The 24900-nt window shown below is 38.2% G+C and overlaps 1 protein-coding gene across 5 annotated transcripts in view; it reads left to right on the top strand.

Annotated features, from left to right (window-relative positions):
- The window catches only part of LCLAT1 (lysocardiolipin acyltransferase 1), a 117042-nt gene that overhangs the window by 42219 nt on the left and 49923 nt on the right, over window positions 1–24900 (top strand). For 4 of the 5 annotated variants that reach the window (XM_055816139.1, XM_055816136.1, XM_055816137.1 and 1 more), the window contains 3 exons: window positions 1833–2031; window positions 12706–12852; window positions 21561–21677. In XM_055816139.1, coding sequence (XP_055672114.1) covers window positions 1845–2031; window positions 12706–12852; window positions 21561–21677 — 451 coding nt within the window. In that variant the 5' untranslated portion in view covers window positions 1833–1844. The remainder of the gene's footprint in view (window positions 1–1832; window positions 2032–12705; window positions 12853–21560; window positions 21678–24900) is intronic. The other variant, XM_055816138.1, reaches the window with a different exon arrangement.

Here is a 24900-nt window from a genome sequence, read left to right as displayed (position 1 = left end):
ATGAACGGGACACATGTTTATTATTATGCTTAACTGGATATTAAATATGTAATACAGTTCTTACTAAACTATCAAAAAAGGCTGCTTCTCTCTTTTCTGAAAAGAAGGTCACTGTTTACCATTTGGAGCTATGTGACCTGTTCTGCTTTTGCAGTGGTCCATAGTTATTCTTGATAACAACACCTTTTGCCAGAACTATAGTAAGCTGAGTTAATAATAGTATTAATATTTGGCATGTATAATTCTTTTCATCCTGAGATCTCAAGCCATTTGTGACTGAGAATGTATTTCCAGTTTTACAGGTGACTTAAGCTGAGAAATTTATGTTCTTTGAGGTTCTGTGGCACAGCGGTGGCAGAAAGGTGAACAGAACAGAAAGTTGTTTTACTTCCTAGAGCTCTGTTTAAATCCCCAGACTTTGCCCTTTTTCTGCATTTTTCTAAGAGAGGAATGGGGAAGAGGAGGTAAGGGGGTAATTTGAAGTGCTTCAGATTTTTTTAATGTTAAGGCCAAATGTTAAGTTTATTCCTCTCCAATGTCCAATCGTGATTTGGTAGTTTCTTTTTCTGTGCTGGGTTGGAAAGTGTCCTGCCAGTGGCCCTGACCTTAGGGCCTCAAGTCATACGTCTAGGTGATATCTGCTGTCTGCCTCTTCTGTGGGAATTTGTACCTTTCCGCTGTGTTTCCACTAGGCATTAAAGGGTTATAAGGTGCTAGCATTCGGTTATCCAGATTTTTGAATTATTTGCCTGGTCCTGGTCTGCTGCTGTAACTAACCAGCACTCCTCCATATGCTGCTTCCCTGCGTGATTTGGTAATGTCACGGGCCAGAAACCGTTTTTAATAGGCGATACGGATGTGGTGTGAACACGGCCAGAGTATGCTGGTGGGCTCTGATATACATCTATCCGAGCTGTATGTTTATGGTCCAGCTGCCCAGGTTATGACACCAGGCTCTTAAATGTCCTGTGTAGTTCTTGACTGCTTTTTTCTTCTGATAAACCACTGACCTGTGATTTATAACTTGACCCTTCAGAGCCACATACAGCAGCGGGTAAAGCAAGAAACATACTGCATAGGTCAACTTAGAGCATCACTGGCTGTTTAGGCAAAATGGAGAAAGCTGTTCGCCCAGCCTCTTGCTTGTGTCCTTCCAAGCGTGAGGCTTATTCCATCCCTTGGGATGGCACTTCATAGGTGACTGTGTACCACCACTTGGTGGTTGATGCTTTTTTGCTAATTGTGGGGTGGAGACCCAGGCTTCACGGTGGTGCTGCAGAGCCGTACAGACCTAGGTCTGCATCCCTGTCCTGTGTTCAAGCTTCTTTGGGATTTCTCTCTCGGCTGCTCTTTCTGCCATTAGTTTCTGGCCGTTTTTGCAGGTAGAAGTCAAGCACAAATGTGTTGACCGTTTGGACTCAAGCAGAAAGCAAGACAGCTTCTGATGTCTTCCTGGCCATGGCAATAGTGAGCAACAGATTGTTTCTGCAGCCAGTTGCTCCTTAGATTACCTACCAGGTTATTATCTATACTGATTCCCTTTTATTCCTACATGATAGTATTCTGGGAAAACTGGGGAAAGGTAAGGTTAACGTTGGACTTTGACTGTAAAGAGTGCATTTTAAGAAGTGCTGTTTAATTGTTGTCCATTAAACAGCTGACTGTTGCTGTAGAAAAGCTGAATTGTTTGTTAGAAAACAGTCTCAAGTTTGCTTACCACTGATAACGTGAGTGAATAAGTGAAATGACAGAATTAAAATTAATTTTTATTGCTAATGGACTGATGCTTTTCCTCTGGGAGTAAAGCCATAATATTGAGATATTATTTCTAGGCCTTGCTGGAAATGGTGTTTGGTGCCAAGGTGGTTGTCACTGGTGACGGATTTGTTCCTGGAGAAAGGAGTGTCATTATCATGAACCATCGCACGCGAATGGACTGGATGTTCCTGTGGAACTGCCTGCTGCGATACAGCTACCTCAGACTTGAGAAAATCTGTCTCAAATCCAGTCTCAAAAGCATTCCGGGATTTGGTAGGTCACTAAACCCTTTAATTTAAAAGGAAAATGTGTTTAAATTTTCTCCAGCACTGTTCATACCCTGTTAAACGACCTAAGTTTAAATTCTGTTTCAGTAGTTTTAAAAAAGCTTGTGTAAAATATATGGCATATTGAGTGATTAAACCATAAATCTCCCGGAGGATGCCTGGATTACATGCTTAAGCATTTCTTTTTAAAGATACTACATTTTCTTTATGCTTCTAGGTGAAAATGTCTCTGCTTTATGTACTGAAAGCATTTTTCAAAATTATGAAAAAAAAGTTTTTGACTCTTTTCGAAGTCTCTTTCAACACTTTGTTTTTGGTGCTATTTCACTCCATGTTGCAAATGTTCTCATCAAGCTTCTTTCTTCATTATCCAACTTATACTATTGAGAAGATTAAAAAAACCCTGAAAAAACAACCCTATAGGCAATTGCAAAGTTCATGGTTAGTTTTATTAACTGTAGTTTTAAACTGAACTTGGTTACACAAAATATGTTGTACAGGATTTGGAATAATCAGTATTTATAGTGATGTAGGCTGGAAATGGATCTGAGTTGCACATACTTGGAGAAATAATTTCAGATCGGCCAAAAATTGCCGCACAAATGGTTTCTGAATAAATAGACAGACTTATCTGAGATAAAAAACATCTCTCTGCATTTTATTTATCTCTTAGATTTATTTGCTGTTTTATAGAAAACTAGCTTGGGCAGGATATGCATCAACTTTATGATGTCAAAAGAGTAACCTTATTTATGGTTCCCTTTTGTCAGGCCATTTATCTGAACGGATAATTTTGGCAGGATTCCATACTGAGGAACTCTCGTACTGTTGGTGCTGTTATTGCATTCACTTGCTGGGCCTTTAGTCTTCTTAAGTGAGAGCTGCAACTAGGTAACACAGGGGTTTTTTCCCCTAACAGTCAAACATTAAGGTCAATTTTACTTGACAAAAGACATCTCTTTTAACGGTACAGGAAATGAGAAAATATATTTAGATAAATGTTTTATCTTCATAATACAGCAGAGATGTTTTGAAATCTTGGCATCAGCTGTGTATGCGACTTTTTAAAGCTGAGATGGAAGATAGAATCAGGAATATAGTCTGGTAAGATTCGTAGGTTTATGTCTTCAAAAGTGGCATGTATTTTGTTTGTAACAAAACATTTGTACATGTGCTTGTAAACGCCTTTTATAAAATTGGAAGGTCGTGGATGGATGCTTCACCAAATTCAGTTCCTGAAAAGGTGTTAGGAGTTTTTTAGAAGTTTTGTTTATTTATTTGCTTGCTTCAGTTCTCAGTTCTGTGCATAAACTGAGCATGTCTAATAGATTTGATGAATAGGCTGAGGAAGCTGGAGCTGTGGCAGGTCAGTATTAGCAGACCACGATGCCATCATTGTTCATAGGCTGATAGAGTAATGGGGTGTGATGGTAGAGGTGGCACAGGCAGACATTCACCTCGGTTGTTAGTGTTACAGGGTGACAATTTCTGGCAGTAGAGTCGGTGCCTGGATCTGTAGTGTTATAAACCATTATTACTGTGCCAGATCCATATGTACCCTCCACAATATATGGGCTTTGAGTGCACTGCTTGCAGTGTTGTGAATTACAGCTTGTTTTTTAGTAAACCATTACTGTTGTGTTATTAATTGCAGGAGAGGGATTCAGCTAAACTACATACTTCACTCAAGCCATAATTTGATGGCCTAAGGTCGTGAATGATCCGCTTCTGTTCTACCATAGTGTATCTAAAAAGAGGTCTTAGAAATACTTGGCCTCCTTGTTCAGTCAGGCTGTGTTTTGGGTGGCAGATTCTTGCAAATATATTCTCTATAGCCACATAATTAGGGGACAGTGGGAAAGTGAGACTATTGGATTGAATGAAGATTGATGGAAGAAGATTAATCTGTATGAAATTTGGTGGGGCAGTGATGGAGTAGAGAATGGTGTCTAAAGAGGAAAACCCTGAATCTCATCAGTAAAGAGCAGAATTTCTCCTGCTTCCCTCTAATGGCCCTGCTCTGTTATGTGATAGACCTTTAAACGGCGTTTGTCAGATTTTGGTTTTGTTTTTTGAATTGTCCTGTGTTTTTTACATTAAAAAATTGTTTATTTTATGAGCTTGTAAAAGTGAGAAGATAACTTGGAAGACAACTGGACAGTTTCAGTGCACTGCATATATAGAATTGATACTTCAGATGTTGATAATTTAAGGTATAATACTTGTGGAAATTAAACCAGCTACTTTCACCATGCCTTTCATTTTTATCTTTTCATATATTTATATGAATTAGTTGTACATATCAAAAGTGTAGGATTATAGAAGTATTGATATATTGGCTAAATGTAACTTCTAAGAAATCTTTACCTAATGGTAATCCGCTTTGAGTTTGAGAAATACTTGAATGAATATACTATGTTGCTTTCTGTGTAAATTTTTTTCTGATCTTTCAAGGTCTTTTTTTTAACAAGCATTTAATTTAAAATTGTGTAAGATAAGGTTTATAATGCAACCCTTTCATTTCCATGTTTCTGAAAACCTTACAAGTATTATGCATAGCACCTTTGTTGTCATAAGTACTTTCTCATTTGGGGTGTAAAAATAAGTCTATGAGAGATTATACTAATCCAAGTGATAATATGGTAGGTGAAGGGCAAAGCTTGGAATGGAAATAGATCCAGAGTCCTTGTTGCCCCCTTTGTAGGTTAGAAGTGTAGAGATATCAGATTTAATGAGTCAGTATTCCAAGTAGGCAGTTATTTTCTACTTAATTACAACTAAAATCAGAGGAGTCAGTGTTTCAAGGAGATGCACTGAGTCATTTATCTGGTTCTTAAGTTATTAATTCTTTGCATTCCAGTGTATGAAAAAAACCTTCAAATTGATTAAAGGTGAGCCTTGAAAAAAGAAGCCCATAGAAAAACAGATGGTCTTTTCTTCCTGGAACTGTAGCTTTGGCTTGATAAATTGTGTGCAGTAAAGTTTTCAAAAAGAGGTATTACATTTCAGTAATCTCAATTTCAGAAACATTCTTCCAACGTTTCAGTACAGCTTGCCAAAGTTGGCGTCTCGAGGGAGCACTTCTCTGCTCTTAGCTGTTGCTGCAGTTTCTCATCTGACATCATCAGAAACTACTGACACATTCTGCAGTGTCAGTTTTCAAGGAGAATTTCTAATGGCATTGACAGTTTCCTGCGTACTTGGACAAGATAGGACTTCTCTATAGTACTTGTAATAGATATATACAATTTATATTCTTGCCTACTCTCAGTTAATAAGGAATAGCATTGGAAGCAATACACCTTATGGTGTGCTTGTGTTCAGCACATGCTATGGAGTACATGCTGTTTGAGTAGGTACAAAGGAACATAGACACAGTAGTGTCAGGTGACCACATAATGACTAGAAGATAGTTGCATGGTTTGAATTTGTTTCTTAATAGTTGCATTTATAAAAGTTTTGTTGTGACATGAACCAGTAAGACTTCACTGGAAATTAGTTTGTGTTTTAATTATGGACAGTTTGCGTATGTGTGATGGGCTTGCAGTAATATTTGGGTTTTAGTGGTTAAAAGTGCCTCGACATCTACATGAAAAATAAATTAAAATTTGGGTTTAACTTGAGCACTCTCAGATAAATTGATGGAAAAATGGGAGGGTAGCCAAAGGGATTAGTGTCAGTGTATGGCTGCTATATGTGAGATGATATTAATCCTGATTTTGCTTAATGCAGATGGAAGAGATAAATAACACCATAATTCAATGTATGCAAGTGTTGCAGGCACCATTGATGGATGTATCTTGAAGTTGTACATTTTTGAAAAGGCTCACTGAGACTGTGAAAGCAAAGAATTGTAACTGGTGCAGACTGGGGCAAGAACACGTATGGCAAGGATAAGGTGATGAAGGAAAAAGAGGAGAATAAGCAAAGCTGGCAAACCTGCAGCACGTAGGAGCAGAGATAACTGAGTAACTCTGTCCAGATCTTAAGCTCTGTATTCAAGTTATTGTGTGGTTAGCGTTGCTCTTGAAAGAGACTGCAGGATGTAGGAGCTTTTTAGTTGTCACTCGTCTGATCACTTGTGTCATAGCTTTCAAAGGCTCAAGTTAGGTTTGGCCCTTGTTCTGTTAAGTGCTGGGGAAAAAAAATAATCAAGACTTGTGCTCTATTTCAGCGCTGGGCATAGCCCCACCAATCTTTTACTGCATGTCAGTTGATCCATTATAGCTGTCCATGTGTGCGAGCTTTGCCTGAAGCAAGCTCAAAGTAATTTGAGTCATCTTAGTTTTCAATGAAGCAGGGCAAACAACTCAAATTATCCTGCCTTTGCCACGGGCTAAGAGCATGCACACCGACAGCTATGATGGATCAGCTACCATGAAGTAAGATATTGGTGTCGCTAAGCCTAGAAAATTTTAGCACTTAACTCAATTGGAGTATGGTTAAAGCAGCCCACTACGGGGAGTCTGTACGCATTTACAACTGGCGTGGAGTGTTTGTGCTGCCACAGCTACTTCTGTAGGGAGGGATATAAATGCATCACCAGAAGTGTCTCGGTTCAGGTTATAGCTGGATTTGCATTCAAATTCTTATCGGTAGAGCATATTGGTTTAAAAAATTAAGTGTAACCTGCTGAACTTTCTAGTATAGCTTATGTCTCAAGTATCTTTGTTATGTTAAAACAAGCTGAAATGAGAGTTTTGAGGAGCTGTGACATTTTGTCTTCTAGCAATTCAATTATGAGCTGCCAGACTTAATTACCTTGGAGTTGTTATCCTACGTGATTTTTAAAGTAGAAGTTGAAAAGTATGCTCTCTAATGGAAAGCACAATTGTTATTCCACCAGTTGTTCATGATGAAGACTCTCTTGAAGAAGTTGTAAATGTGAGGAGAGGATTATTACTTTGAAGCAAAAATGCATCTTAATTTGACTGTGACTCTACATGCATTTTTTTGTGGGGAAGACAAGACTTAGGTGCCTGTTTCCCAGCTTGGCCCTTCCAGGAGGGGCATAATAGGAATATTTTCAGAAGTATACCACAGAAATTCTCCCAGCTCTGTTGGGGGGCAGGAATAATACTAAGCCTGTCTTGCATTAAGACCATCCTTATACTTTCTATATAATAATGACTCCACTTTCTTTCTACCCCCTTTGCCTCTCCAAAACACACATCACAAGAGTGAGATCAGATGCTAACCTTTCTCATTCTCCCCATTTAATAAACAAGTGGTGAAGAGAGCGGTGGTTTTGTCCAATCTCACAGAACACGTAACAGCAGAATTAGGATGGCATGTTTTCCCAGTTTACATTTCTTTGCTGTTATCAGTGGTTATGCGCCATCTCTACAGATTACATTAAATGTAAGAAAATCTTTTAATTTTCTTTGGGTTATTAGACATAAAACTATCTAGGCCACCCACACCCCCCACCCCCCCCCCAAAATGGCTGATTCTAATTGAATTTTCAGAAACCTGTTTAGCAGTCTATCTTGATGAAAACTTAATAGTGTATATACGTAGTAGCCTTAAGCCCTGGCTTCCTGTGTGATTTTCTGTGTTAACATCTTTTCAATACCTACAGGTCTTTGAAATAAGGAACATTTGGAATTGTGTGGTTGTTGCCTTGTGGGTATTATGTGCAGCAAAACACTTGGAATAACAAACTGTTAATGGACCCAATTATTTGTATGCAGTGGGATCATGCGCTTCCGAGTGATTTCCCTTATTAAGCCTAACCGTCTGGTTCCCTGTTGCCTCAAAAGCCCTGATCAGGACCAGACCCCTGTTGAATCATTTATTGATTATTTTTTTTTTTTTTTGTTGGGGGTGGTATAATATTATTAGTTGTTCTGTTACATTGCTATAGGAAATAGATACCATTTTCTTTATGTGTATATGCTTGCTTTCAATATCAGCTGTAATATTCCTCTTACAGAGATATGAGATTTTTGGGGGTATTTAATTTCTGAGGTACTTATGGAAATATGCATAACATTGTGAGACAAAACCAAATACTTTTTTTTTTTTTTTTTTTGCACAACCCGCCTCTTTCTCTCTTTTGTTCATTGCCACCTCCATCCCTAGTATCTACTTACTCCCAAATTATCTTTGCAATGGAAACACACTTAAGAAATTTCAGCTTCAAGTGTTATTTTCTTTTAAAGGATTTTGAGGTGGGGAAAATAGAAGTGCAGGGTCTTAGAATTTAAAAAGCTTTATACTTGCAGCTAGCATGTTTAATACAATGTTGCAAATTCTCAACCTGCATAAGCTGTAATTTGCTTTATCCCCAAGGCAGCAAGGAAATTTTTATGTACAGCACATTTCTGTAGTTCAGTAGCAGGCTTTCCTTTTTGTGTAATATTTTTTTCTGTATAATGCTATATCCTGATAGAAGGACATATTAGCGTGTATGTGTACCTGAGATTTGGACCTGCCTTTTTTGACTTTTTCAGCTCTGAATAGTTGTTTTAAAGGTCAGTGTGGCTAGCTGCTCTACCTGGTAGGTTTTTGCACTGCTGTTTTGCAATTTGGAACAAGAGCTGTGCAGTGTGATGCTTTTTGTATGCTTTTTCCAAGCAATGTTAGTTATCCAAAGTGTCAACTCTTACAAGAAAACTATTTTAGCAAAGAAATGGAATTACATTGCTGTGATGTCTTCAGTTTCACTGTTTCTCTGCCATGTTTTTGTAAGCAATGATTTCTCAAGTATCTGCAAATGAAAAGGCAACCATTTTTCCCCAATCAAGTAAATGCTGCCTTTGCTAGGAAATTTCCTGTTGCCCGAGAGCTTTTAGACAACCAAAAATGCTGTGCAAAAAGAGCAAAATGTAATTACTTGTGTTGAGCAATGTGTTGACCTAGGCTTACCGCTAATTAACTGAACAGCATGTCTCACTGCAGGCTGCACATGAGAAGGTACTTCCTTCTGCTGCATATTCATAAATCTTGCTGATTACCAAAACCTTTCATTTTGCCCATTACTCTACTGAATTCCTGCCGTTTCTCATGCCTTGGCTTTCTTACATGTTGTTTTTCCAGCAGCACAATGCAGACACACTGTGGAATGGAAATCAAAGTGAGAGCTGCTTTTGCTTTGTTCAAAGACATGCGTCTACAAGCCTGTGCTGGGTTTCCTCTCCTGCTTGAATTTGGTGGGGTGGTGAGACGTGTAAACAGCAGCATTCTCCCCCATCAATGCACAGACCAGGGGTTTGGTTGAAGGTGGTAATTCATATTTTTGTTGCCTTCTGCTCAAGCTTTAAGGTATCCAGTAAATGTGGAAGATTCTTCCACTTTCATAAATGGTAAAATAGTTAGGTGCAGTGTGCTGTGCTGGCGTAAGTGGGGAGGAGAATCTGTGTCCTTTACTATTAGTCATCTGACTGTTAAATAATCTGTTCTTATTTGAGCAGTCAGGACTTTTATCTAATTAGATATACACTTAAAGATAGAAAAATTATTCCAGGAAACTGGATATTATCTATTGGAAAGGTTAGAAAATCAAACCTGTTGTTTATTTTAAAACCTAGATGCCTCCGAGCTTCCCTCTCTCTCTTTCTTCCTCCTACCTGACACCCTGCTGTCATTACATTACTGCCTCTGTTTAATTTTTCATAGCCTGTATATAACACCAGCACTTAGGACAGGAATGGGAAACTACTGCACTTATCCTGTGCTTTAAGGCAGTTCAGTCAGGTAAAATACAAGCTACCCAAGCAGCAGCTAGCTATCTTAGTAACTAAAGGTGTTTGCAATTTGATGTTCACAGTGCTGTTAAAGAATGGTTGCTAAAAAGAGTTTACGTGCAAGTTTCCATATAATTTAAAGCCTTGTGCTGCATGAAGAAAGGCAGGGGAGAGGGTGGGATCTGGCAGTGAGGTTTTTTCCATGCTTTCTCCATTATGGACCAAACCCACTCTTCCTAAGGAGCTGCTGACCTGGGAAAGTATCGGCAGGCTTCCCAAGTGAGCGTTTATTTTGCTTCTCGTTTCCCTTCTTTCCACCTACAGACTCTGCTGCAATGAGAACACAAGAACTGAATAATTTAGGCCTGTTGTGTGATACCATACCATGAAATGGTTTAGCACAGTACAGGTTTTGCATAAACTAATTTAGGCATAGTCTAGAGTACATAACACATAGAAAATGTCTGGGCTGAGTGGTAAGAACAACTGGAAAAATCCAAAACCACAGCACAACTTTCCTAATCTTTATGTGGTTTTCCACTCTGTCACATGGAGCATCTACATTGTAAAAGGCATCTCTGTTTCTGCTTAGAAGGCTTTTTTCCTTTGCTGTGTCCTTTTTTTATTAATTTGACTTCGGATGAGGTATGATAGAATATCTCAAGTTGGAAGGAACCCATAAGGTTCATCAAGCCCAACTCCCTGCTCCTCTCAGGACTACATAAAACTAAACCATATGACTAAGAGCATCGTCTAGATGCTTCTTGAACTCCGACAGGCTGGGTGCCGTGACTACTTCCCTGGAGACCCTGTTGCAGTGACTGACCACCCCCTCAGTGAAAAACCTTTTCCTAATGTCCAACCTGAACTTCCCCTGACAGCTTCATTCCATTTCCATGTATCTTCTAGAGGAATGGAATGCTTTGGCACCATTTGGTATCTGGCAACTTTTGGTATGAAAAGATGCCCTCTTTATATAACACAATGACAAGTATGAAAATGAAGCCCTGATTAGTTCAATTTAAAATATTGGTTTTGCACCATTGTAGTGAAATGTCTTGTAGCGATAGGAGATGATGAAATGCCAGTAGAAAGCATAGTTAAATTACCAAGTTATTTTTCAGTGACTTTAAAGTTCAGCTTTATTTTTTCTGCAAATTACTTGTTTAAACGTGGTAGCTTCTCTTAATAAAGCTGTACTGATACTTTTTGACATTGCAGATGTGGGAATGGGATATGTGCATAGATGCACATAAAATGTTGCGGTCAAAGTTTTTAGTTTTGTTTGCAGAGGGTTTTTAACAAGTACAGCGTGTAAATTTGAAATGATTTGCTGAGACTGCATTCTGGGCATTTATTTTCTGAATACATATAACCACTTTCAGTATTTGGTTATCTGGATATCATTCATTATCTGAATATCTGAGACTCATTAGGTCCAGATTGCAGAAGGCATGTTAGTTATGCATGCTCCATCTGTTTAACTGATTTAAAAATAAAAAGTATCTCCCCCATGATACAGGTTACAAATCTTTAACAATACAATTAATATTCCTAACCAATGCAGAACAGATTATGCAGCTTGGGTAATGCATTATCCAGGCTGACTTACAAAGATGATGTAAAAATTGGTGACTTTAATGAGTGATTTTCTAGCATACGCTGCTTGTAAGATACTGCCATGAACAGAATAGAAAGGGATCCCTGGGAAGAGGAGCTGAAATAAAGTGCGAGAATAACATGCTGTAAGTCACCAGCAAAGGAAAAGTAGACTTTGAGAACTGAAGCAAAAAGGTGAATAGGAACTTGGGATGTTTTCTCTTTGATGTGGAATATCTATGGGCAGCTTTTCCAATGAGATACAAGCTAGTCAAGTACAGTTGTAAGGCAACATCATGCTTCCCTGAGCCCTGTTTAAGAAGGGAGCATCATGGGCATGTGGTAGAACTGGAGCCCTGATTTTTTTTTTTTTTGTCCTGCTGTCTGAAGTAGTGGACAAAACTTATAATATTATGTGCAAATTTCTAGTATCTTGTGTAAAAAAGCCAAGAACTTTTATTGAAGATAATAGCATATGACCCCTGAGCTGCAGGCTTAGCAGCACTTCCATTGGTTTTAACTGCATTATGTGTGTCAGTTTGATGTCAGGCTGGAAATCTTCACAGTTGTCTTGTGGGTTAATACAAATGGATATACATCAAATTTTTCTATAATCAAGTGTAAAGAACAACTTTGTTTTTTCTTATATTAGTAATGAAAATTATATTATTGCTGAGATGTTTGTCTGTAGGAACTAGCCTTCCCTTAAGTAAATCAATGTTGCAGTGATTAAGGGTGTTATAGTGAGGTCCATGGTTTTAAATACTTCACCTAATAGAATCATTTAGGTTGGAAGAGACCTTTTAAGATCGAGTCCAACTGTTACCCTAGCACTGCCAAACCCACCACTGAACCATGTCCCTAAGCACCACATCAATATGCCTTTTAAATACCTCCAGGGATGGTGACTCCACCGCTTCCCTGGGCAGCCTGATCCAATGCTTGATAATCCTTTTGGTGGAGAAGTTTTTCCTAACAGTCAATCTAAACCTCCTCTGGTGCAACTTGAGGCCACTCCCACTTATCCTATGGCTTTTTACTTGAGAGAAGAGACCATCACCTACCTCGCTACACCTCCTTTCATGACAGCATTGACCCTGTTCTTGCTCTCTGGAAAGCTTTTCTAACTCTGGTAACTTCAGTTGTGCAAACCCGTAGCCATTCCAAATTTGTTTAGATTTGTTTAAATTATGCATTCTTTTGCCTCATATCAAAAACTCATTTTACAAGGTAACAGTGCTCTTACTCAGAGGTGAGGACAGGCAGGCAGGAAATAAAATACATCTAACAGTTTATAAATTATTCTGGAGTAACAGACACTGTGGAAGTATCAGAGTAAAATGTTAATAAAGGTGTATTTTTTTAAACTTTAGGTTGGGCAATGCAGGTTGCTGCCTTTGTTTTCATTCAGAGAAAGTGGGAAGATGACAAGAGTCACTTTGAAAAAATGCTGGATTATTTCTGTGACATTCGTGAACCGCTACAGCTCCTCATCTTTCCGGAAGGAACTGATCTCACAGGTAGGCTGCATTTGTCATCTTCTCGTGGAATGTTCAACATGGAAATTCTCTGTTGTTTATGGGAATAGTTTTAAAAAGTCCAAGGCTGGAGCAAGACTTGAGTTCTCATGGACTGTGGAAACTGTAGTAAATGATCATAGGTGCTGATTTCATTTGAGGGGCACGAGTGTAGTTCCACTGAGAGGCTTTGCCAGTCTTCCTGAAATAACTTAGGTTTCAAAGCATCTGATGATTGAGATGGCTTTATATTGGTCAGTACTGTATGTACGTTGCATTAGCAAAAGTAGGTTTCAAGACCTGGAATAAATCACTTGAGTGTTCCCATTTCCTGTATTACTGTGGCAAAGAGTGCAGAATCATTTCAGACCTACGGAAGAGTGATTGAAGAGGAGAACTACTGATTCTATTAGATTTCTTGCCTAATGTTTTAAGAGAAGATGGAGATACTTGTTCTTAGGCCATGTAAGCAGTCAGTATCTGCCTCTAAGAAAATTATCTCCCTAAAACAAATGTTGGCATTACCATAAGAGTAAATCTAATGAGTTTGATTCTGCAGTATTAATTCTTAATAAAATATCTACCAAAATATCTTATGGCATTAGTAGCAAGCTGCTAACCAGTGTTGAAGACTCAATTGCCAATAAAATATGACATTGTGTGACTATTCTGTGGTGGCTCATGCCTGCAGCATGATATGGTAAGAATCATCTTTAAATAGAAAATCAATTGCAATTAAACTTATATGTTTTAGCTTATTTAAAAGATTTTTACTATACTTCCCATTGCAGATACTCTAAAATCCTATTTTATTGCAATGTCAGATCAGTAAGTACTAGACACAGTATACAAATAACTAGCATATACTGCTATTTGTTCTTCTGTGTTCCTGATATCCTTAAAAGTGGATATGTGTAGTGTTCAGATGCTATCACACTGTAGGGAATTGTCATCACTTGAGCAGCCTTCCTAAAAGAGGATAAATGCATTGTATATTCTTGGACTTCTTCACATGATATCTCTTGTTGAATTAGTTATTTGTATCTAAAAATAGGAAAAAGATGGAAATTTTAATTTTTTTTTTCTTTCCTTGAATTCATGAACAACTGTCCCCTCCTAGGTCTGAATTATGAGATTAAATCTTTGTATTATTTATGGAGCCAGGAGGCTCCTCCTTGGGTTGCACATACTCTCTTTCTGAACAGGTGTTTCCATCTCAAGATGACTGAAACAATTGGATTGTTTGCCATTTATACTATAAGTTATGTGTTCCTTCTAATCCCTCCCAGTATTCCTCAGAGACAAAAGATTTTAAAGAACTGAGCAAGTTTTGTACTGCACCTTTAACAAAGAGGAGTTAGCTAAGGACTGAGACAGCTGCAGTGTGTTAACACTTGTGCTGCAGAGTCCCACAGGTGGGGATGCTCCCACCTGAATGGGGAGTTGCTTAAGGGAACACAGGGGTTTCTCTCTGCTGTTGTAAACAGATATAAATGATTTTAACTAAATTTAAGTATATGCTGTTGATACCATCCACTGAGAAATTCATGCAGCCAAGATTCTTCACTGAATATTAAAAAAATTCTCTAACTGAATATTCTGAACACAGGTTTTGGCTTTTTTTTAAAAGGTATTTCTGTTCTGGTTGTCCTTCCTTATGCGTGTGTAACACATACTCTTTCGACTTCGCAGTGTCCGAACAGCACTAAGTGCACTCTTCCTCCGAAGGCGCTGCAGATGCTGGTGATCGTTTCCCCCGTTTGCTGGGCAGCCCCGGGAGGAAGCAGCGTGGTGGGAGGGATGGAGCGATGGGCAGAGGACACCACAGGGCACTCCTTCCCTGGGCAGCCGTGCTGGCTCCTGACCTGTTAAATTGCCTGCTGTTTAGCACTCTAACTTGCCATCCGTAATGAATGCTGCCTTGATACTATATTTGTGCATGATCACATGTATAGAGAAAACCCTAGGGCTTTTTCTTTGAAAGTAAATAGCTCGCTTGCTTTAATTGTTTTCACAGGAAACATTAGCTCATGTATTTTAAAATATTATGGGAGACAGGGCAAAATCCTTTGATGAGCTAATCCCGACCAAGCAATAAGTTATGCCATGTGAGAATGATAGAACATAATAATGTATTTTGTGTAAGAATTTGAAAAAAATATGTTTGGAAAACTGACATATTAAGACCTATTGCAACCTTGTGTTCGATCTTTTAGAATAAGAAACAAACTGCAGTTTTGTTCTGAATGGTCACTTGATATCCTTGGGAACATTTTGTAAAAATAGAGGAAATGGCTCTTCTTTTCTGACCAAATTCCAAACCTGCTAATTACTTCTGAAAAAAAAATGATTCTGGTACTTAAAACGGAAAATAACGTTTCACATGTACTTCACTGAAGAGCAGAATTGCTGTGTGGCTCTGTGCTCCTATCATTTTTTTTCTCTTAGTGGTCACATGACAATGATAGATTTACTCTTCTTTATAAGAAACTGTATAATGTTTTCACGTATTCAAGAAGGAAAGATTTCAAAGAAATTTAAATTATGACTGTATTTGTACATGGGCCACTGCCTGACTTAAAGTTGGTGAAGTACTTTGCAGTGGATGATGCTACGTAAATAAATTTTAGAAATAGTAATGTCATAAACCCTGAACAATGTATATGCAGACTGGATGTATAGGGTCTGAGGTAATAATTATATACTTATTTCTGATAGGTTGGTCATCTTTTCACTCTGGAGTACTTCAAGGTTAAAGCTAAGTGCATCGAAGGTATTTTATTGTAATTGCTTCAAAGGAAGCCCTAAGCAGATAAACATATAGCCAGACTTTCTGAAGCCCTGAAGAAAAAGCAACCATAAGCTTCTGGAAAGCTGGAACACAACCCACCATTTTGCTTGTTCTTGGTGTTCTTTACAAGAGTCTTTATAGTAATTCTTCAGAAAGCAATAACAAAAAAAAAAAAATCTGTATTGCTCTGCGCCTGTTAAAGTCTCATTTCCTATGGATTTGTGTCTGCATCCCTGTACGTGGTCTCTTCACTCCAACTTCTTTTTCCTTGTGTTTCCTTCCGTGTGACATTTTCTCCACAAATCTCTTGCTGCCGTCTCAGCAAGAGGCATCGTGTGCTTTGGCTTGTCCTCACCAATACCTGGGTTAACCGATGGACTGCTGCATGCTGTGCTGCAAGCCCCAGCCCACTGAACACCTGTGGAGCCTGCCCTGGCTTTTCCTGTTACTGAGGTCTCTGCTCTTGGAGACCCCCTTTTACACAGCCATTGGTTTTTCTAAAACTGCTGTAGGTCTTCATGTTCTTTGAATCTCTTGTCTCTGTCAAACTTTGTTTGCCAGGTGGCAATAGCTTCAAAAGGTAAGGGGAACAGGTGGACAGAATGGGATTGCACAGACCTTTTTTCCTTGAGGAACAGCTAAAAAAACAATAGGAAAGCTTGCTAGAGATTTTGGCAGGAGTGTTGTGATGTGGACCACATACAGTAGTCCGTCTAGAGGGTAACAATGAACTGCAGTTGGAATATTCTCTGTTCTAGTAAATATGATGTACTTTGGTAATGCAAAAAAATATTGTTCAAAAGCACTGGTAGAGGTTGATTTAACATGCAATAGTTTGAAAGTAGCACAAAGAAAAATTGCTTAATTTGTCTTAAAATATTAACTGTGAGCCAATATAGCTTTTATGGTTTCTATGCAAACCTCTAATACATTTTTTTTTTTTTTAGAGGTATTTTTAGAGTATTCATTTCTTCTTTCACTGTCTGGCACAATATCATTTGAGAGTACTTGAAGTCATAGAGAATTACATGCATGCTTTTATTACAAGTCACATTAAAGGAAAAGGTAGTACTTAATACTTAAATTTCAGTGCACTAGTACTAGAAAAAAAAAAAAACCACCCATTGAGAGTTGATCGGAAATAGTTGTATTAAAGTTGTCGGAATCAGCTTTTCAGTAGGATGATAAAGGAAGTTTACAATTCTTCATCCAGCGGAACACATCAGCATGGACAAGGCTGGTCCAGGCATGTGAGGTTGTGAGCTTGTTTGAGAGGAGCCCATACTGCGTACGTGTTTCATGGGGAGCACAGACTCAGGGTTTTGTTGGGTGCGGATCTTGGAGCCTCAGTTCCAAATATTATTCAGACTCACATGAATGCAGCTTGTTACTGCATTATGGCTTTCATGAAATTCTAGAGATTTTTGGTTTAATTCAAAACTAGCTCACAAATTAAAGATATAATTTTGCTTTAAGAAAAATTGAATTTGTTTACTTTATCCTCTAAGCAACAGCAATTTCTTAAAAATCTGTAACGCAAAAGTCAAGAAAATGTGTTAGTGTAATCTCTTCCTCCAGTTACTTTAAATGGAATTCTGAAGTGTGGTGCTTCTAGAAAGTGCCGACTTTCTGAGCCTTTCCAGCAACGTAAAAATGTGATAAATGGGATTTGCCCACATCATTTTGAGATAAGTGGTAAAAAATGTAATCAAATGATGTACCAAAGGCAGCACAAAACCAAAAAAAAATAATGTAAGATGTTATGGCCAGAACCCTTAAATTCTTTTCTTTTGTGTAGTTTGACAATTGCTCTGCAGTAGAGTCTAAAGACTCAAATAAATTGGATTTCTCATACTTGTTGCCACCCTAGAGAACATACCCTCTGAGAGGCAGCGTGTATTAGCTGGAAGAGATGGGAGGAGAGGCAAGTCAGTGCGAGACCAGAGGAGACAGAGCATGAAGCAGTTCTGGATCAAGAAAGGTTCCACATCTCCCTCTTAATAAACTCACTGCTTTACATAAAAAGAGATAGTATTTTTTTTTTTTTTTAATCATAGGAGCAAATAGGACCAAAGAATTAAAATGCAAAATACACCTGACAGGAATACTGACCAAAAACTCGGGGGGTAGATTTAGCTTGGCTTAAATACAGCGTAAGAAAGAAAAGACTTGTTTCTAGAAAGCAATGCTTGCTTGTATTTTTCAGAGCGGGTGAGCGAGAGCAGGCATTGCCCTTAGCCAGCTGATGTGAGCAGCCTTTTGAGGCTGAGGACACCCACACTGAGTTCATTTCCAGTCCCTGTTTCAAGAGCTGCTTTATGCAATTTGTGTTAGTTGGGTAGAAGCAAAGAAGAGAACATATGTTTCCTCTTCTTAAGGAAGTGTTTTCACTGTAAGGCTTACAAAGGCATCTTTCACTTTTTTTAATTCTTTCACCTAAGAATGTTATAGTCTGGATTGCAGAATGAGGCATCTGTGTAAGTTTTGCAGCGCTGACAGCGTCCCCTGGTTTATTTTTTAAGGGACTTTAAAGAGGGGTTTGGTGTGTGAATTCCCGTAGGTTGGAGAGGATGTAAAAATAGGTTTCTAATTTCCTGGATCCGTTTTCTGACCTCTAGGTTTCATGTAATGGGGAACAACCTATTTTCTGCCTTTTGTTGATTCCAGTTCAGAGCAAGAGACTCTGAAACTTCCCTCAGAAGGTTTAGGCACAGGTGTCTCACACAGATCCCAAACAGCAGTGGGCACCAAGGCGCTTACATCTGATAAAATGGCAGCCGGTGCATTTGTTCACGAGTGATAGCAGAGTAAGGAACTGTTTTCTTCAAATGCTGAGAGTAGTAGGAGGGGGAGAAAGGGCATTATTCTTACTTTTGGTAGAATGAAGATAGATCCTACCCTTGCTTTCAGGATAGCATCAAAATCCTTTGACCATCCTGACTTGCTGTAATAGTTTAATGCACAAAAACCCGTGGCTTGATAGTTGTTAGGAAGGGAAGAGGGAGATGATTTTTCCAGATGACAATGATCATTGTATTAGCTGGGAGCATTATTCTAGTTCTAAAATCCCATTACGCTAGGGTCATGCAAAAGGGGAAGGGAGCAATCTCTGTTATATAAAACTTACAGTCCAGAGGCAAGACAGGGATACAAACATCAGGAAATAGCTGAACAGTGTTGGCTGGTGTGCCAGTGTCCAGCTGTTCACACGTCTTTTAGAAAGGCAGTGTAGTAAAGGGAAATTTGGAGGATGTTTTGCAGATGTTTACAGTGAGTTCCTTCCAAGTGTGGGGAGGTGCACTAAGAGGAGGTTTGAAAATTATTACTTCAAGGCAAAGGGCAGTGGAGGTCCCAAACCCTTTTTTTGCAGCATCAGTTAGGTCTTGCTCAGAAAATGAAACTGCCCATTTAACTCTTTGGTTTTCCTGTGGTGCAAGTAGGAGTGTTTTGCAGACACCAAGGAATTTGTTTTCGTGCTCCCTCTGAAACAAAGTGCTAGTGAGCAGACATATGGAGAGGTTTTTCTGAGTGCTCATTAACTGTATGCAGTTTGAGACGCTTAAGACTTAGATTTAATTATTTCTTTCTTTTTTTTCTTTTTTTTGGACTGCTTAACTTATGTAGACTTACATGGCACTTGTGTCTCAAAGCTTTGATTGACTTGATGTGCAGATTGCAAATGTTCCAAAGTGAAACCCAAACTTGGACATGCAGAAAATAAAGAAGATACTTCTTCTGTCCTTTGGAATAAACAATACATTAGCTTAAAAACTTCATGATAAATCGATTTAAAACATTTACTTGAATCACCACAGAATCTGGAAAAGAACTCTTGACTTGTATACTTCTTATAGGAACAGTCTTGGTAATCAATGTCATTTCTTAGGAAATAAATAGTTTAAGTTGTTGAGCTAATAGTACAATACAATTATGTCTAAGAGGTAGAATCTGGCTTTTCAGAGGAACATTTAATAATTTCCACATTACTCTTGCCTTTTCTGTTATTCCAAGTCTTGCTCACGACTCGCTTTGCAGGTTTTACTGTCGCAGAGGTAGGAGTCCTAAATGCAAGTTCCCTTTGCTGATTCAGAATAGTCCATTTTCAACATTGAATGGAGTAGTACTTGAGCAGACAAAGATAGATTCTCTGATCATGTGGTTAAAGACACAATACATATGTCCAAGGAAAGATAAATTTAAGATACATAGCCAAGGGTAATTTCAGTATTTCACACATTCTGTAATTTCAGCAATGCTTTTTGAAGGTGTAATATTTTTAAGTATTTGTACGTTTTGGCAATTTGGCAAGAATTAAATCTTTGGATTCTCTTTGCTGAATCACTTGCTTGGCTACCATGCAACAACTTTCCTTTCCTCCAGATCCCACGGGCACAAAGTCTGTGCACAGAATCTCAAGGGTTGCATGTATGAATAGTAGTGCTTTTACACATGGGGACAGAGAGCCACAGGGAAAAAATGCTCAGTAGCATTTATTAACAGGTAGACAGTTCTTTAGGAAGGACGTCCACATTTTTTTGATAAACAAAAAGCTCATGTAATTTGGGAAAAAAAGAAAGATGCAGGAAGATGCATTACTGCAAAAAGGACATCTCACACTACTGTTGATTTGTCTTGTGCTATTCTTCCTTTACAAGGAAGATTACGATGATTGTAAGGGAAAGGACTTATTTATCAGAATAAATTCGGTTTAATTATTAAGAAGCAATATGTTTGTCATTACTTTATTGCCCATCTCTGTTAAGGTTAACTGTGGATGCTTAAAAAAAGAGCTGTTTCTGCTTGAAAAAGATGTAGTTCACTTAGGCAATGATCTTGTTCCATAGATCTGCTGCTGGGATTTTTTCTTTTTTAAAACACTTGTAAAACAATATAAATAGGAGTTATTTAACAAAACAGTCATTAAAATTGATATTTTTTTCCCCTCATGTTGCCAAGGGAACATTGCATGTGTCCATTGCCTTTTGGCCCTGGGGGAGGCACAGCAATGCCCCCAGTGAGAGAGCATGTGTAGCCAGCAAAGTCCATTTGGCTGCTAACTGGGGCTGCTTGGAAGAGCCTCTGGCACATCACTGGAGAACAGATTGCTTCCTCTCCACCTGTCTGCAGTTTTTGCTTTAGTATCTGTGTTGGCCTTGCTTAGTGGTCTCTATTAGCAACTGGGTCTGCAAAGCCTTTGTTCAGTTTTCTCGTGAGAGATTTCTTTTGCCAGAGGTTCAAAACATATTTGTCACAGGGTTTAGCCGTGCTGCTTTCCAGATGCCTTGTACGTACTCTGTATAGTAGCAAGCAGGTGTTGTAACACTGAGGCAGTTGGTCCAAAAATTACAACAGGTATGTATGTGCAGCGCAGGTGGAAGAATAAAACATGTCACGCTCAGAATGAAGATGTAAAATACCATTTTAACATGTTAGATTAACTGTTTTACTCCATTTAATGTTTTCTTTCTGAAATAAGTTTAATGCGGTTAAACACAGACCTCATAGAAATACCTAATATCAAACATGCATTACTACACATTGTGCCATTTGAGTTTAAAAAAAAATAAAATTAAACCAATCAACGCATTTTACTGTGAAATGGGTATTGAAGCATACAGAGAACTATGAACACAATTTATAGATTTTAGATTGCATTTGATAAATGTGAAGGATTCGCTGATTATTTTCTAAAAGGAGATGAGAGGGTAAAAAGGCTTTTCTTGCAATCCACGTTGCTCTTCCTGGTGCCATACTGCAGGCAACTGAAAGCACACTTGCAGTCTGCCTCCACCTGAAAAGCTGTTGCACATTTGTACTGTGTGAACCGCTGCTGTACTGTTCATTATGTATAATGATTATATTTAATTCTTGGTCTACTTGCACACTAATAGAAAATGGTGCTTTTTATTCTCTCCTTCAGCCAATACCAAAGCCCGCAGTAATGAATTTGCTGAAAAGAATGGACTTCGAAAATACGAGTACGTCTTACATCCGCGAACGACTGGATTCACTTTTGTGATTGAGCGTTTAAGGGAAGGTAATCCTGCTCTGTATTTATAAGTTCTTTTTTCCTTTAAGTTAATGAAGCTCACCCAAGCTATAGAAGCTGATGTTCACAAAACTGTTTGCAGTAATTTCAGAAAAACTTAAGGTATCCCGCTCACAAAAAAGCCCTTGTTTGCAACCCTACTTAAAATGATTGTAACATGGAGAGATTCAAAAGAGTTGATACCAGATAATAGTATCATCAAGAGATATGCAGTAGATGAGAACAACATTTTCGCGCCTTTTTTTTTTTTTTTGCATATTGTAGATTGTTTAGTAGTCTGCCTCAGAAAAATAGTGGGAAATACCCCAAGGAAGTTCAGCCTTTCTGTCTGTACCAGTCCTTAACCTGAACTGGGTGGCTGACACTGAACACACAGACATGTATATAAAATCACCCTCTGAAGAGCTTCTGTTTTGAAGTCCAAAAGCTGAGATAATGAGTTCCTGTGTTAAATGGGTAAGGGGATTGCACAGCACCAGGTAGATGCAGCAAGTCCAGCTGCCCAGTGCTGGCAGCGTTTCATGGTGACTTGGAAAGGCTGCGTAAAATAGGAGTTGTGCTGCTTGGCAGAGTGGTGGGTAAGAGAACACATGATGCTTTATTTTTACCTAGGAATGGTTTTCCACCTCTGTATTAATCTGGGGGTAGAGATCAAGTCGCTATTATAAGGGGAACAGAATATAGTGATGTGTTTCCTTGTCAGGCCAAGACATCTGAAGGTTGTTTTGGGAACGGGCGTTTCAGTGAGATCTGAGGCTGTACTGGTGCAACCATTAAAAGGCGCTGACGTGGTGGTGGTTCAAATACAGATGAGTGGATGTTAGCAGCATATATGAATGTATGGTTGAAGAAAATAAACATGTACAGTAGATATGAAGTGACTTAGAAGCTAGTTCTTCAGGGAAAAGTGATTCTAGTTCTTTAACACATGCTGGTTATTCTGACTGCCAAAGGAAGGAGTTTGAGATTATAAAAAGAATAAAGGTCTGCTGGTAGGTTTTTTCCTTGTTGGAATACTCACTTGGATTTTAGGAGCAGAACTAGCTTGCATTTTGCCTGATTCCTATTAAACAGATATCGTACAACCACTGTAAACACTTGGATATTTCGTCCAGCTGGACAGTCCTAGCTGGACAATATATCTGTTTGGCCCTATTTTTATTGGACATTCAGTGGTGAATGTCTTAGATTTTCATCTATCTTGAATTATTACTCAATTTGCTGTAGTAAAAAAAAAATTGCCACATATGCAATTTCAAAAGCTCATTTTACTTAAAACTTTTCAGCACTAGGTTAACCTAGTGCATAATAATATTTCTAGCCTGGAATAAATTTTCAGTTAAAGGAATATTTTCCACTTGAAATATTATCAACTTAAAAATAAATAAAAAAAGATTCTGTATTGGCTGCAGAAATAAGCTTTGTGGTTATACAGTCATTTTCTAATTTTATAAAAATGCTTTTCTATTGCTGTATGAGATCTATGCAAATTAGGCTATTGAGTTATAAAAAGGAAAATATTTGAGGCTGATTAACTGGTTTTTTGCAGCACAAAGCTGGAGAAAAACCAAAAACATTCCTAGATGATTTTTTTTCCACCAGTCTTTCAAATGCTTTTAAGTCCTACTTTTATTTAAGGCAGGCAAATATTGTGTGAAATATTAATGCCCCTTTAGCACTGAATTTACTAGGTACTGGGTACTTTGCTAGGCATTATAAGCTACATATATTATGACTGTATGCTATTATGTAGTAAATTATGTGTGAGAAGGTAGTTCAACTAGCATTTTAAAATGCTTAGTTTTTACTTACTAATTTTAAGAATCGGTTTTCAATTGTATGCAAGTGTACCAAATATGGACCATTTATGTTGAAATGTTTTATTTTTTTGGACAACTTAACTGTAGTTGCTTGACAGTAAAACATTTCAGTATATTATATACCTGCATATATATATTTTTTTTATTTTTTTCATCTGTACAATGTCAATGTCCAGGTAGTTTTTCAGATGCAGTTGGTACAGATGGTACCTAACGTTATTGTGCAGCTCCGGTTTGACTTATTATTTATACTATTAAATGCCCTTTTTTTACAATTCTGATTTCTTATACGAGCAGTAATAAAGGAGACCAGGGTTGTTAAGGATATGATGTTAACATGAGTCCCTGTTTCTGGACTGTCCTAATGCTACAATAGTAGTAATAATCATAAAAATAAACTTGTTTCCGTTTTTTCTTGCCCACAACTGCAAGCACAAAGCCGTGTGTGTGACTTTAACATGCAGGAGGGAGTGGTAGAGATTTTAAGATCATGTTTATGTCTTTGAAAGTATTTTTGTGCCTAGATGACAACCTTATTGCCCCATAGCTCTCCTGTGAATACATTTTGGCTTGTGGCTGTTTTCACTTCCTGAGGCTCAAGTGTCTTTACTTCAGGCCCGAGTACGTTATTTTGCTCCAAAAATAGGTTGATGAAGAGAAGGGGAAAATGTCATTAGAAGTTTAACTGCCTTTCAGATGTTGAAAAAATGAATTTAATTTGGCAAGAACCCTGGTTAGTACGCATTACAAGCTGTAGCTTGAAAGAATTACCTGTTATTAGATAAAAATAACTATTAGTGACCCTTCTGAACAGGAAATGAAGAATCAGGAAAAAATAGCCTGCAGTAAAATGTTGCTTGTATCTCTGCAGGAGAGTTTCTTCCTAGAGGAAGCACTGTCTGCACCCTGATACCATAATCTGAGCAGTTATCAGTCCTTTGCTTTCCATAGTGGCAACAATTTCTGACCCATCTGAATGGATTGTTGCCGGTGATGACCAACGCTCCAATTCCTCTGGCCGCCTTCTCGCTCTTATATGGTCATTACTTCAACTGTTGGATCTCTTTGCCCATAGATGCTGCTGTGATGGTTTCTAAGTCATTCCTGAGGTTATGGGATTTAAGAAAAAAACCCAAAAGGATCTATATAACCTCCACCAAAAAAGCAATAAAAATTGTTTAGCCATACATATCTGTGGCTTGCGAGTCTCACCTTTTTTTTCATGTTCTAGCTCTTCATGAGCACTTAGCCCCTGAGCTGATGAAACCCAAGTAAAAGCTGACAAGTTTTTCTTTTCATTATGCTCAGGTGCCAAGACAGTGAAAATATTATTTGACTTGTAAATGATCACATTACTCTTTCCTCATTCATACAAACCTTAGAGTCACCCG

Source organism: Falco peregrinus, chromosome 11 (genome assembly GCF_023634155.1).
Source record: "Falco peregrinus isolate bFalPer1 chromosome 11, bFalPer1.pri, whole genome shotgun sequence".
Taxonomy (NCBI): Eukaryota; Metazoa; Chordata; class Aves; order Falconiformes; family Falconidae; genus Falco; species Falco peregrinus.
The sequence above is the reverse complement of the archived record's forward strand: the minus strand, read 5'-3'. Positions and strand labels throughout refer to the sequence as shown.